Below are 15,311 nucleotides of genomic sequence, written 5' to 3' on the forward strand. Positions count from 1 at the left end.
AGAAAAAATTATTTCTAGAATTTATCTGATTAGATCTTAATCGAACGAAACTAGATCTCGTTTCAACACAGTTAATTTTCACTAAACAAATCAGATCTCATCCTATTTGATTAATCAATCTAAAGTAAAGTTTTTCTCTGTAAAAAATGTGTTGTATTTCGTTTTCAAATTTTCTTGAGGAAATCCTTTACTGCTTTGATCAACTTATACAAAATTAGGGTTAAAGAAAGTCAATTTCAATTTTTAACTTTTTAAATTTCAATTATTTAGTTAAAGAATTCGACAAAATAAGGGCTGTAATTCAGCTGCATCAATTTTAATGTCCTCAAGAAAGTAATTACATCATTTAATTCACTATCCATGTTTACCTAAATTTGTAAACTACATAGTATTATGATTTGGAATTAAATCAGTTTGACTTTAAGACAATTATGTTTTATGTGTTAATTATGTGTATAGGTTAAAACATGTCAAACTTATTATTTAATAAATAATATAAATATATGATTTGTTTAAATTTCATATAAATATTATTTTTTTATTATAATTAATATTAATATTGATGAATTTTAAATATGCTATGTTGTATTTTACATTTAATAAACATAATCATGTTTACATATAAAATTTTAATACATTTAATTAATTGTATTGTATTTTTATTTATTTATATAATTATTAATATTTTATATTTATTCGACATAATTAAAACAGACGAATTGAATTACTTTTAGAAATAGAATTCAATCATGACGTCTTTACAATAAATGGTGTTGACTCATGATTACTTGGGGTCAAAAAGTGGATTAATGACTGGTATAGAGAACTTGATTTGGATAGTTGTGCTTTTTAGCTTAAGTGTTAAAAGAGAACACAAACACTTCCACAACAAAATTCAAATGACTGAGTCTCTTACATGATTCTCTCGAAGAACCAAAAAGAAGGAAGAACAAGAATATGATAGTGTTCCGAAAGGCATGAAAAGTTATTCCAATTTGAAGAGGAGCCACCTAACCCCTTTAGCATGCCATGATTAAATTATTTGAGTCCTGTGCATTAACCATTTAACTCCTTTCATTTTCTTCCAATGGGAACGGCTAGCTTTTGAAAACAATGAGCTTACATTTTTGGAAAGCTGACCCTTCTGCTGAGAGCTTTACAGAATTAAAGATTACAATAATGGGTGCATGAGCCATGGTTTTATTATTCAAACAAATCTGTGAAACAAAGAGCTCAGCATTTTGGTAAGTGGTACATTTATTTTGGCCTTGGCATTTTGCTGAAAGAATGAGAGTAACATACCACCATTTCCCCTTTATTGTTAAACAATGAGCACATGTGGCTTTGTGTTTAAACCGAGAATGAAATCCAAATCCTCTCTCATCACTTCAATTCTTTGGGCTTAAAGACTCATACTTGTGGTAAGTGGGAAACAGGTTGTTCTCTTGAAAGTGTTAGTACAAGTTTACAGAACTCAACCAGGCTAACGCCTGGATTGTAGACAAACAGGTAGAAATCATTTTGGAAATTGGAAACAAACAAAATGCAATAAATAGCAACAGTCAACTGCATCTATGAACGGGACGGAGGAAAGAACAGCATATTCTCTCAACACAGGTTCTTATCCTGACTCTGGCATTCTGCCATGCTAGCATAGGCAGAATTGCCATTTAGTGTCGATGAATTTTAAAATTAAAGACCAAAACAAAAAAAAAAAAAAAGGGAAGGAAAATACTGTGGGTGGTTTGTTTGTTCCCACCCTTTTTGAGCCACGAGGAACGTAAAAGAAGCAAGGAAATTACAAACAAGGGGTTTCCCAATATTTGCATTTCCAAGTTATCCAAAAACAAAAAAGAAGATTAGGTGGCAATGGCGCTTGGGCATCGAATATCAGTGGGAAAAGAATTTCAACTGTAAAAGCTCTGCCTTTCCCAGACGCGTTTTAGCAAAGCACATAAACAATGAGATTATCAAATATTTAATTATCGAAAAGATTAGATGAAATAATAATTGAGATTCTCTTAAACACACGTCTTTCACGTTGCTATTGTTCAGATGAAAACAGGAAAAAAAGGTTAAAATTAACATCACTGTTGTAGATTGGATTGATACAAAAAAGGCTCCTTTTTTTCTCGTTCTCTCTGTTCTGTTTTTGTGATATTAAGTGGACACATGCGCCAATAAAACTCTCCCTTTTTTTTTTTTTTTTCTCTCTTCTATATCTCCGTAGCTGCTACGCTTTCCTTTCCATTACCATTGTCATTGTCTCAAGCTAAATACTTTCTTTTTTTTCTATGTATCTCTTCTGTCATTGGGTTCTTTTCTATAGGGTCAAGTTCCAATCTGGAAAGGATTGAAGGTGAATTTTGTTTATTCTACTCCTAATATCTCTTCACCCCTTTTTTCTTGGCATTGTTTCAAGTGAAGCCTTTTCTTTTCCTCGTTTCTTTTCTGGCATTGGGTTCCTTAGAATTATCAAGAAAAAGGGTATCGTGGAATCTTGGGAAGGATTGAAGTGAATTCGTTTCTCTTCAGTCTTTCTTTTTGCATTGTCTTCTAAACTGGAAACCTGTTTTTCTATCTCCTTCATTTTTTCGTATTGGGTTCCTTAGAATTATTAAAGAAAAGGGTAAGGTTGGAATCTTGAGGAGGATTAAGTGTTTTGCACGAGAAGATGTCGATACCAAAGGAGCCAGAGCAAGTGATGAAGATGAGAGGGGGGTCGGTGTTGGGTAAAAAGACCATTCTAAAGAGCGACCATTTCCCTGGATGCCAAAACAAGCGCTTGTCTCCTCAGATCGATGGTGCTCCCAATTACCGTCAGGTTCTTTCTCTTAGTTCATTTTTCCCCTTTCTAGAGATTTCTTTTGCTACTTTTCTGGAATTGATAGGAATGGGCATCTAATTGCAATTCTTGCCTTTTTAGCTGGCTTTTTTTCACTACTCTTAGTAGTTATCTTATTGTTTACTGCTTTCTTGGATATCTTATCTAAAACAAATTAAAGGGATTGCTAGATAATATGTTTAGTTTAGTTATAGGAAAAAAATTGCAACGGGGAATTAATTATGAATCTGTTTCACCTCATGTTGGCAGTAGAACAGTAATTATACTTAATGTATGCTTCTTACTTTCCTTCGACATTTTGGTTATCTCCACATGTCAATTCAACAAGTTTGCTGGACACAGTAACATGTTAATAAGTGAGGGTAAACTGGTTCATGTTCTTTGCCGTGAATTGCCCGTGTTGGACATTGCTTAGACTTACAAAAGCAGGGTGCTAATATCATACGTGAATTTAGATTGTGACGGTATTAGTAGGCTGAACTATTAAATCTCATGGTTTACCATGCCCTTAGTTTCATCGATGTTATATTTCATATATCTTTAAGTATCTTCTATGATGCAGATGCTGCCATGCTTACGCTTGTGAGTACCACTTTGAATTGGTAATTTGGCGTGATCTATTTTGTTAATTTCGTGTTTTTAACCCTTTTCCTTTGTCTTTTTTTCTTTGGTCTGTTATTAACAGGCAGACTCATTGCGTGTTCATGGAGTTGCAATACCAACAATTGTTGGAATTCAAAATGTTCTTAAGCATATCGGTGCCCAGAAAGATGGGAAGCAAGCACATGTTCTTTGGATTAGTCTTCGTGAGGAACCGGTAAAATTATTTCTCACCAATTGATTTCTGTTTGTTGATAAGTGCATGGACAGACTGCTATGCTTTAGTTGACATGTGGGATATTTTGCTCGACTACTGAAAACATGATTATTATAAAACTAATTTTGAAAATTGGGAGAAAAGTACAAATCTGATTGAGTTTTCAGGACCACTCATGCTATTGAAGATGTCAAGACTCAATCTAGGATGGACAATAATATGAAACCATAATAGAAAGTCAATCATGGAACAAGTAGGAAGTCTAAAACAAAAAATCAATACCCAAAAAAACCAAATAAAAAAAAATTGAAGAAGAAATGGGAAACAACCATGACTCAACTATATCTGGCTGAACCTGCTTCATCTAACAGACAATTGTTGTCTTGTGCATTCTGTCAACACCAGTTTTCGTATGTGGCATGAGGTTGACTAGTATATTTGGAGGTTGTAGGTCATAGTTACTGTCATCTCAAATCAATTGTCTTCATGCCATTCCCAAGAAAGATTTTTTTTTTGGTGTAATGTTGATGAATTGACCTGGAAAAATAAGTTCTCTCCTCCACCTCCCTTCCTTCTCCAACAAAAAGGAAAACTCATTTTTTTCTTCGCCAACAGTTTGACTGGAATAATATCAGCATTGGTGTTTTTAGTGCTTGTTATGACGTTGGTGAGATAAATTAAAACATAATACATGCATTCATTATTCATCAGAAACTTTATGATGAAGACTTTCTTGATTTTGGTGGGCATGTTGTTTTACATAAACCTTTTTAGAGTTTGGGAATTGCTTAATTTTGCTTATTCTAACTTATATATATATATATTCTTTATGCTTGAATAGGTTGTGTATATTAATGGACGTCCCTTTGTTTTGCGTGATGTGGAACGGCCCTTCTCCAACCTAGAATATACGGTATGTTAGCAGAAGGAAACTTTAGATGTTGTCATCTATTTATGACCGTGTTTTAAGTTCACAAACTACTGTGTTCTGGCAACTATTATGTAATGTTCTTACTTGCTAACTTAGTGCTGGAATCTGACATCAAATGTACTCACTTTGTGGGAGGGTTGAGTAGATGATGCAAATATAAATGGTCTTTACACATTTAGTTTTAGCATGGCCACATTATACAATGCTTTAAGAGTTTATGTTTTTATTATCAACCATTTATTGTGAATACTTTGTAGTTTACTTATCTCATGAGTCATGTGAGTATATAGTGTCTGAATTATTAAAGAGAAATTGGGGTTTTAAATTACAATATCCATACTTATATATGTGGCATGCATGTGCATGCCGAAGGCCTGCTGACATTTACATTTTATGTTTATTATTTTCTTGATTATAGTCTTTATGTTGAATAGGGAATCAACAGGCACAGGGTTGAGCAAATGGAAGCTCGGTTGAAGGAAGATATTTTGATAGAAGCTGCAAGGTATTTTCTTTAATTACACATGTTATTTATCGTGACTTGTTAACGTTTGTTTGCTGTCTTTACCAATGGTTGCACCTGCCCTGAATGATAGCAAATTTTATTTGGAAATCTGACATAGCAGATATGCAAATAAGATCCTTGTCACTGATGAACTGCCAGATGGTCAGATGGTGGACCAGTGGGAACGAGTTTCCTTTGATTCTGTGAAGACACCATTGGAGGTATAAGCTTTGGAAAATAAGAAAACATGACTGATCTGCCAAGATTTTGGATTATCATCTTGAACTCATTTTTTTGGGTGTTTCACTAGTATAGGTGTATGAGGAATTGCAACTTGAAGGGTACTTGGTTGACTATGAGCGTGTGCCTATAACGGATGAAAAATCACCAAAGGAGCTGGATTTTGATATTCTGGTGAGTTCCATGTTATTGGCCGTATACTGCTTGATGATTTGAATAATTTATGAACTTTGTTTGCTTTTTGAGTCATCCTCCTTCCGCTTTGTTACATATTTCCTAATAAACTTCTGCTAATACTTGGACAACCAAATATCCCCACCCCAATTTTTCTTTATATAAATACCTGGGGTAATATGGACTCACTCTTCTGATCAGTTGAACTTTTATTTGTAAAATTATGTCTTAGTATAATTTTCTTTACAGCCTGGTAATATAGTTTGAATGCAACTCTTTTTAACAGTGATGGTGGAGGGCTCTTGAGAGATTGAATTTTCTCTGAGTTTTGCTCTTGGGTTGACTGATTGGAAATCAGTGGGTACTTTTTCCCCCTCTCTTTTGAGCTCAGTGGCTTATATAGAAAACACACTGAAGTGATGCAAAAGGATTCATACAGCTAAATGAATTTTAAATTTTTAATGAATTTATTTGATGGTTTTCCTATAAAGAAAGAAGTATAATAATAAGGAGAGGTGTATCTATTTCCATGTTTTACATGACGTCAGGAGTGTGGTGACTCGAAATCTTGGTTCTTAATTTTAAATTAAAAATCGTCATAGAAATGCTTGTATTTGGTGCACTGATATCTTCTACATTAAAGCCTGGTTGTGACCATGGCAGTTTTAGTCTATTTGAGAAAATTCTTAAAAGTGTGAATTTAATTTGATGGTTGTTATGTTTCATTTTGTGCATAAAAGATACTTGGCTATGAAGTTAATCTTTTGGTTTTATGATTATTAAACATGAAAGCATTAAAATCTGAACATTGCACTTTGCAGATAATGTAATATATTATCTGTTTATCTTTTGTTTCCAGGTTAATAAAATTTCACAAGCTGACATAAGCACTGAGGTAATTTTTAATTGTCAAATGGGACGAGGAAGAACAACTACTGGCATGGTGATTGCAACTTTGGTTTATCTCAACAGAATTGGAGCTTCTGGTAGTGGTGTCTCTTTGTTATGCAATTTTAACGCAAACAGGCTACAAATTTTCTACTATTTATGCCATCCCTGTTATCAACATAAATATCTTTACATTACTCTATTGGACTATTTGGGTTTTTTTCTTTTGCTTGAATTTTCTCATTTCTACGCTAGTTTTCTTATGCGAAAATCGACTTCACGGTAAACATACTGAGCTATAGGTCATTGACTTTATCTAGGCTAAGAAATTGTAACATTTGTGACTGAAATTTGATTAGATGCTGGAAAAAAGGAGAGGATATCTCATCCACAACTTGGAAAATTGTGGCACTTCCCCATTTCATCCCTTTTCTCTTTTTCTTTTTTATCTCATTTTACATTGGTCAATCAAATCTACCAGAGTGTAAATTGTCCTTAAATGTGTCCAGAGACAGAAAAATGCATAATTTCATCTAATATAACTTTTTCTGATTTCTTATGTTTTTATATCTAATGACGTAGGCATACCTAGAACCAATTCAATCGGCAGAGTTTTTGAGTCTGGTTCTAATGTCACTGACAATATGCCCAATTCTGAGGTGGCAATTCGTAGAGGAGAATATGCAGTCATAAGAAGCCTGATTCGGGTCCTTGAGGTATTTAATACCGCTATTTGGCTCTTGGTTATTTTTTAACATACCCGTGGATCTTTTTTCTTATTAATAGTGACATTCCTTTAGGGTGGTGTTGAAGGGAAAAGACAAGTGGACAAGGTCATTGACAAATGTTCTTCAATGCAGGTAGGCTTTCTAAGTATCCCATTGCATTCAGGTTTAGTTACCAAGTTCCTACTCTAAACTTAATGCAAGTATTGTTTTAGATAAAACTTCTAGCTGGGAGCCCATTGCCATAATTCCTTCCTAGGGACAAGATTGAATTGTCTTTATCTGCATGCTTATAAAGTTTTATTATAGGTTTATACAACTCATAGGGTGTTGCTTTATATGCAAGTACAGAACTTAAGAGAAGCAATTGCCACTTATCGGAATAGTATTCTTCGTCAGCCAGATGAGATGAAGAGGGAAGCATCACTTTCATTTTTTGTGGAGTATTTGGAGAGATATTACTTTCTTATATGCTTTGCTGTATATATCCATTCAGAGAGAGCAGCTCTCCGTTCTAGTTCCTCTGATCATACCAGTTTTGCTGACTGGATGAAAGCAAGGCCAGAATTATATAGCATTATTCGCAGGTAAAGATTTAATTGCAAGAGTCTTATAAGAAGTTCCCTGTTTTAATTTCAGGAACTGATGCTAACCCTTCATAGTACTGATTTTGCACTTATAGAAGCAGTAGAGATACAAGTACCATTTTTTTAAGAATACATTTAAGGGTCATATAGTGAGTCAAATGGAGCTAACATTTTGAGAGTCATGATGAGAACCGACCAATAGTAAAGTGTCAACAGAAGCCCGAGCTGCCTGAACATCTGAATCTTGCTTTGTTTATGTCATCAATTCTTACCATTTAGTTATGATGTGATAAAACATTGTGGATATTGTGGTGGTTGCTTCTGATACTTCATGTCTTTGCCTTTACATGCTCAGTTGGGGTTCAGTTGAACTAGTGCCTTGTTGAATAGAAGTTGCCCGGTCAGTTAAACTGCAAGAATGATTCTAATTTGGCCATTTGATGTTCAGTTGGTCTGGATTAGACGGCAACAAGTTGCTTCTCCCCAACCCCACTGTTTTTCTCTCTTCATTTGTTTCAGGGAATTGTTTTTGTAAAGGAATCAAGAAGGGTAAATGCATTAGTAGCAATTCGATATGCTTATGAAATTATATTTACTGAATGCTAAACTATCACCTGCATTGTTAAAGTTCATTTTCTCATCCTTAATATGATGCTAAATTTGTTTTCCAACTCATTTTTAAAATAAAATAATCCCAACTATGGAATTTGTGTTGGTGCATGCTTTAATTGGCAACTTATTGTTTCAGGTTGCTTCGGAGAGATCCAATGGGTGCACTTGGATATGCAAGTCTGAAACCATCTTTGACAAAGGTTATTGAATCTGGTGATGGTCGCCCTCATGAAGTGGGTGTAGTTGCTGCTCTGAGGAATGGAGAGGTTCTTGGGAGCCAGACTGTCCTAAAAAGTGATCACTGTCCTGGTTGTCAAAATGTAAGCTTACCGGAGAGAGTGGAGGGTGCTCCTAATTTCAGAGAGGTTCCTGGGTTTCCAGTTTATGGAGTTGCAAATCCAACTATTGATGGAATTCGATCTGTCGTCCAAAGGATTGGTAGCGCCAAAGGTGGTCGTCCAGTTTTTTGGCACAATATGCGGGAAGAACCTGTTATCTACATTAATGGAAAGCCATTTGTTCTTCGTGAGGTTGAAAGACCTTATAAAAACATGTTGGAGTACACGGTAAATTTCATTTAATTCTTGTCATATCTGTTAAAATTTTTTTGAAGATCTGTGTGGACGAGCTTTATGAACAGAAGGATCTCTAGTTCAGATGTTTCACACGCATTGCAGTGTGAGTTATTGTGCTTACAGTATAGCATCACCACTGGTATTTGCTCATTGTCATCATAGTCTATGTTTAGAAAGGAAATTAATTGAATCATTTCTTTGTTGTCTGGCAACGTTTTTCTGAAAAATCCAGTGGACTTTCAGGGGAAAATGATTTTTTTGAAGCATGTGATCCCCAGCTATCTTGACTGTTTATTGCTTAACTGAACATTTTATTTCACTGCAGTAGATTTCAATAATAAGCTAAGCATGTTATGAGGACAGCAGGTTTGAAGAATTTTTAGATACATGGACATGGATGCAGACACAAACTTAATTTATTGCATTTATATGTCATCATGAGAAAGTGGAGACATGCATTTTATTTAATCCAGAAGGCAGTTAAAACCATATGGACTGTCTTACTTTCTAGTGTGCATCAGGAACATGCCACTTAAGAAATTAAAATGAACTAAACTCACAGAATGGACACATCTGATTTGTATTAGCCAGAAATATAATCATTTGATTGTTGGTAATTGATATAAATAATAGTACTTGTACCTGAAATAAACATGGCTCTTTCCAAAAGAGTATCTGTTTCTTTGGTTTGTGCAAATCGTTTCTGAATCCCCCCTGCCCCATCCACTTGGGAAGAAAAGGGACAATTGTTACTGGAGTCTAACTTGATATCTTCATTCAGGGAATTGATCGTGAGAGAGTGGAGAGAATGGAAGCTCGATTGAAGGAAGATATTCTGCGAGAAGCTGAACGCTATGAGGGTGCTATAATGGTCATTCATGAGACAGATGATGGGCAAATATTTGATGCTTGGGAACATGTCAATTCTGATTCTATACAAACTCCCCTAGAGGTTTTTAAATGCTTAGAGGATGATGGTTTTCCCATTAAGTATGCACGTGTGCCCATTACTGATGGCAAAGCTCCCAAAAGTTCTGACTTTGATACACTGGCTGCAAACATCGCTTCTGCTTCAAAGGATACTGCTTTTGTATTCAATTGCCAGGTATTTATTTTGCAAATTATTTTGATGACTATGTGGATTTGCAGATGCTTATTACCTTTTTGTGTCCGCTTCTTTTCTCACTCTCACCTAAATGTCATTGTTCCCTTTCTTTTCATAGATGGGAAGAGGGAGGACAACAACTGGTACTGTAATAGCTTGCCTTGTGAAGCTTTGTATTGATTATGGGAGACCAATTAAAGCCCTGCTTGATGACATGAGCCGTGAACAGGCAGATGGAAGCTCCTCAAGTGGTGAAGAAAGTGGAAGCAGTGTCACTAGATTGACCTCTAGTCCTGTTAAAGTAAAAACAGAAAATGAGCAAGGCCGTGCATTTGGCATTGATGATATCTTACTTTTGTGGAAGATAACAAGATTATTTGATAATGGAGTGGAGTGCCGTGAGGCCTTAGATGCAATCATTGATAGATGTTCAGCACTACAGAACATACGACAAGCAGTTCTGCAGTACAGGAAGGTATTCAACCAACAGCATGTTGAGCCAAGGGTGAGGAGAGTGGCACTGAACCGTGGTGCTGAGTACTTGGAACGGTATTTCCGTTTAATTGCTTTTGCTGCATATCTTGGAAGTGAAGCATTTGATGGGTTTTGTGGACAAGGAGAATGCATGATGACATTTAAGAACTGGTTGCATCAGAGACCGGAGGTCCAAGCAATGAAATGGAGTATAAGATTAAGGCCTGGGCGATTTTTCACTGTCCCTGTAAATATTTTTCTCTGTCTAGAATCAAGTCAAGGGTTTAATGAACACAACGTTCTAAGTTTGTCATAGTTTGACATTTTTATCTTTTGTTTTGATTATGCTTGTGCAACTAATTTTGCTTCTTGAATGCAGGAGGAATTGAGAGCACCACATGAATCCCAACATGGAGATGCTGTAATGGAGGCCATTGTGAAGGCACGTAATGGTTCTGTTTTAGGGAATGGCTCTATACTTAAGATGTACTTCTTTCCAGGTCAAAGGACTTCCAGCAACATCCAAATTCATGGTGCACCACATGTTTTCAAGGTTTGTTCAAAAGAATGACGACTTTCTTGAGATTGTTATGCCCTAAGGCCATCTAACCATTAAGGTCATTATAGTGTTGATATATTTGGCATTCTCCTGATGTTTTACAAGTTATATTTTGTAATAAATGTTGTCCGTAAGATAGGCATTTTCTGTTAAATGTACCTGCGTCATTGCGGTAAATCATGTCTATTCTCCTTTTCAAGAGTCCATTTAAAAGTTACTGGTATATGAGATATAACATCTTACTCAATGTGGTTCATCAAATTGTGTCAAGAGTTTTTCTTCTTCTCAGTGGTACATGGAAATATGTCTTTCCTTTTTTATCTTTCAGACTTGCTTGTATTAGATTGACTTCTGTCTATTTAGGTTTGCATTCACGGCAACATGTTATTATGGTTCCGTTCCTCTTACCCCATTTCAAATTTCTAGGTCACACTCGCACTAGAAGCATGCATATTCTTGTTCTTAATTTTATAAAAAACAAACCATATAAATGATTAAACATTGGCAGAATCCTTATATGCCTTTGACACCTGTTTGTTCTAGGTGGATGAATACCCTGTTTATAGCATGGCAACTCCGACAATTAGTGGTGCTAAGGAGATGCTAGCATATCTAGGTGCCAACAAGTCCAAGGCAGAAGGATTTGCTGGTCAGAAAGTGGTGGTGACTGATCTGAGAGAAGAGGCAGTTGTGTACATCAATGGCACGCCATTTGTACTGAGGGAGTTAAATAAGCCTGTTGATACCCTAAAGCATGTCGGAATTACTGGCCCAGTGGTATTTCAGCATGAATGTGGTTTATTGTTTATGGGTTAGTTATTAAGTGCCAATTACTTACTTCTTGCATTGTGACCATAATGCAGGTGGAACACATGGAGGCACGGCTAAAGGAAGATATATTATCTGAGGTTAGACAGTCTGGAGGTCGAATGCTTTTACATCGTGAAGAATATAGCCCATTATCAAATCAGTCCAGTGTTGTAGGATACTGGGAAAACATCTTTGCTGATGACGTGAAGACACCTGCTGAAGTGTATGCAGCTCTAAAGAATGAGGGGTATAATATAGCTTATAGGAGGATACCATTAACTAGAGAGAGGGAAGCTTTAGCTTCTGATGTGGATGAAATCCAGAACTGTCAAGATGAGTGAGTATCAGTATATCTAGCTAGTGCTTCATTGATCATTCTTTTGAAGTGACACCTAGAAATTTTTGTTGTGTCTGGTTCTACCTGCATATATACATGCATGCATGCACCAGGGTGTCTAGGCAGGGATTATTTACCAGCTAACATTTTAACTTGGGACATTATGTATTACCTGCTTGTTAGAAGAGTGATATATACCGTGGCTAGGTTTATAATCATTTTGGGAAATTTTGCAACACAATCTGGAAATTGTCAATATGTTACAGCCTGAAAGATAGAATATTCTTTCAAAAGGGGGAAGGAAAATAAAAGATGAACTGCATCATTCTGTTAAGAAATTGCTACTGCCAACTAGAATGCCTTCACCATATCAGTTTTAAAAAGGCCAATAATATCTTTAAAGATCTTTTGTTTTTTCAAAGACTAGATTTATTTACATCAGGACATTTTTGTTATTATGATGCCAATAATTTGAAAAAGCATTTTCTTTTGTAATTGGTTAACAGGCTTTGAGGTAAAGACAATTTCTTTTTTGACCAAAGAAAAATGGAACTGCAATTGTGAATATGCTTTAAAGTGATTCCTTTCTATCAAATATTGTTTTTGAAGCTGCAATTATGTCTTGTACAGCTCCTCACGGTTTTACCTTTATGTATCACATACTGGATTTGGAGGAGTTGCATATGCAATGGCAATCATCTGTAGCAGACTTGATGCAGAGGTGAAGTTTGGGACATCTAGTGTTACACAATCATTGGCTGATGCACATCTGCATTCTACACTTGAAGAAAACTTGCCATCCCGAACTTCTGATGAAGAAGCACTGAGGATGGGTGATTATCGTGACATACTAAGTCTTACAAGAGTTCTCATGCATGGTCCCAAAAGCAAAGCAGATGTTGATATCATTATTGAAAGGTCTGTCTCCTTTCCCATTATTTAAATTTCTTGTAAAAAAATTGGAAGGGAGTTTTTCTTCTCACTGTTTTACAATTTTAGCAATATGTATATTCAGATTAGTCATTCAATGGTCCACAAAGGTAAAAATGATGAATTGTTCTGCTGATATCAGCAATTTCTTCTTTTTTTGGACTCAGTTGAACATGCCCTCCCACTGCTTGTTTAATTTCTTATTTCATGGCTGTTATTTTGTTTCATATTTTTGGGCAGTTGGTTTTTTCTTCCCCAAGTCATTTAACCAGTCAGTTACTGGCCTTTTTTTACCCTTTGATGATGCTGAGTTTCTTCCATTTTTGTGAAGGTGTGCTGGTGCAGGGCATTTACGGGATGATGTCCTTCATTTCAATAAGGAACTCGAGAAGGTCACAGATGATGATGATGAACATCGGGCATACCTTATGGATATGGGCATAAAGGCTTTAAGGTGAGTTGTTGGATTTTACCACCTTCACCAAATAGCTTGCTCGATAGTCTTTTCCTTTCGATTGATGGGCTCAATTCCAAGGCCATGGTCCTATTTAGTTAGTTATTGCTAATGGAACTTGATGGTGCCAAGAGCTGCTCCTTTATCATTCTTTTATGGTTTGAAAATTCTAGTACGCTAGATTGAGGTTAGGTTTGCTTATTTTTGAGGAAAGATGTTGCCGCTAAGATGCACCACCAAGTGTTTTGTTTTCATAATCCATAAACTTGTATTTGTTTATTTGCAGGCGTTACTTCTTCCTCATCACATTCCGGTCTTACCTATACTGCACATCTCCAATTGAGACAAAATTCACTTCTTGGATGGATGCAAGGCCTGAACTTGGACATCTCTGTAGTAATCTTAGAATAGATAAATAATTCGGCATATTGTACAGGTTGCGATGTATGTACAGTTGACAATGCCTATTGTAGTTTCTCCCTTCATAGTTCCCGTCCAGTTTTCCCACTCCCACCGGTGTGTGATTGGTCGCTTTATATCAAGAGAGTCAGTGATTTGGTGATGAGAAACCTGATCAATTGGCCTATGGTGTCTACTGTTTTTCGTTTAAGGGAGGCTGAGCAGGTTAGAAAATTCATAGGATCCGAAGTCGAAACCCCATAAAAGAGTAGGGTTGAGTGTCCAAGTTTGCTGAGAATCATGGAGTAGAGATATATTCTTTTTTTCTTTTTTCCTCTTCAAAAAATTTTATCTTTCAGAATGGCAATTGTACAAGTAGAACATGTTGATACTCAAATAGCAAATTACTCCATATATTTGGTCGACTGCCAAGAGTTTTGTTTCTCTTTCTATCTGTCTTATTAATCTTTGAAGAAGACAAAAAGAAGTCTTAAGATCTGCAAGCTTTTCTTTCTTTGGACCAACTAGAAAAAAAATAAAAGAAAGAAAGGAAAGGTCTTAAAAAGGGGAATTCATGGACATCTGATACTGTCTAGAAAAAGCTATATATTTTGACGTTAACTTAGCGCTGCCATCTGAATCTTCCCATTGCTTTGAGAGAAATTCAATATCTCGTCAGATGATCAAAGGCGGTCTTAAATCTGAAAATACGTGCAAACAATAGAATAGAATATCTTTACTTTAATAAGTTGACAAAGAAATCAAGAGATCGGTAATCCTGGGCCGTTAGCCAACCGCAACAGACTCACTGATGGTTGATGAAAGATGAAGGGATATTTTGACCGTTGCAGTTGCAGTTGCAGGGAGAGAGAAAGAAAGTTTCAGTGTGAGAGTGAGACCCGCACCCCCAGTATTTTTCACTCCCTGTCTGTGAAACCTGAGACCTGACTCTGTTTTCGAACTTTTTCCAATGAGTAAAATCAGAAACAACAAAAAGCTGTATCATGATTCTAAAGGTCCGTGGAGGAGTCTTTGACAGGGAAAACAAAACTTTGCCAGCTTTTGCCTCCCATTTTGGTGCTTGGTCAGTGTATATCCGTCTCACCGGACATTGTTATTCTGATTCTTCCTTTTAATTTCTCGGTTTTCTCTGGGTTTTCCTTTCTTTTGACGCAAGAAGAAGAAAACAAGAAAAAAAAGATAGGGTTTCCATAATACCATATTAATGCATGCACATGCAAGAAGGAAACCCCAAAAAGAGGGAAACAGCGTACGGTCTTAAATGCATCATGAAGGCTTTTACTTGTTTAATGGTCGACTTTTATTCTTTGTGCTGCTTGAGAA

General features: G+C 35.9%; 1 protein-coding gene across 1 annotated transcript; it reads left to right on the forward strand.

The window, feature by feature from the left end:
* Positions 1-1,929: 1,929 nt before the first annotated feature.
* On the forward strand, positions 1,930-14,399 carry LOC110413630 (metal ion-binding protein). Its single transcript, XM_021424516.2, has 19 exons — positions 1,930-2,824; positions 3,531-3,662; positions 4,504-4,575; positions 5,028-5,098; positions 5,220-5,319; positions 5,414-5,512; positions 6,372-6,498; positions 6,983-7,116; positions 7,201-7,260; positions 7,477-7,712; positions 8,461-8,890; positions 9,681-10,004; positions 10,123-10,725; positions 10,858-11,031; positions 11,581-11,814; positions 11,901-12,184; positions 12,815-13,102; positions 13,446-13,568; positions 13,855-14,399. Exons 1-19 carry the CDS (start codon positions 2,675-2,677, stop codon positions 13,985-13,987), a joined length of 3,774 nt encoding a protein of 1,257 aa, XP_021280191.1. The 5' UTR covers positions 1,930-2,674; the 3' UTR covers positions 13,988-14,399.
* The last annotated feature ends 912 nt before the right edge of the window (positions 14,400-15,311 follow it).

The sequence above is a fragment of the Theobroma umbraticum genome, unplaced genomic scaffold, assembly GCF_002168275.2.
Source record: "Theobroma umbraticum cultivar Fairchild unplaced genomic scaffold, ASM216827v3 scaffold_4.1, whole genome shotgun sequence".
Taxonomy (NCBI): domain Eukaryota; kingdom Viridiplantae; phylum Streptophyta; class Magnoliopsida; order Malvales; family Malvaceae; genus Theobroma; species Theobroma umbraticum.

Coding starts and splice junctions, on each gene's coding strand:
- LOC110413630 (XM_021424516.2), top strand. CDS start 2,675: ATGTCGATACCAAAGGAGCCAGAGCAAGTGATGAAGATGAGAGGGGGG. Junction 7,713..8,460: donor TTATATAGCATTATTCGCAG/GTAAAGATTTAA, acceptor TTATTGTTTCAG/GTTGCTTCGGAGAGATCCAA. Junction 12,185..12,814: donor ATCCAGAACTGTCAAGATGA/GTGAGTATCAGT, acceptor TGTCTTGTACAG/CTCCTCACGGTTTTACCTTT.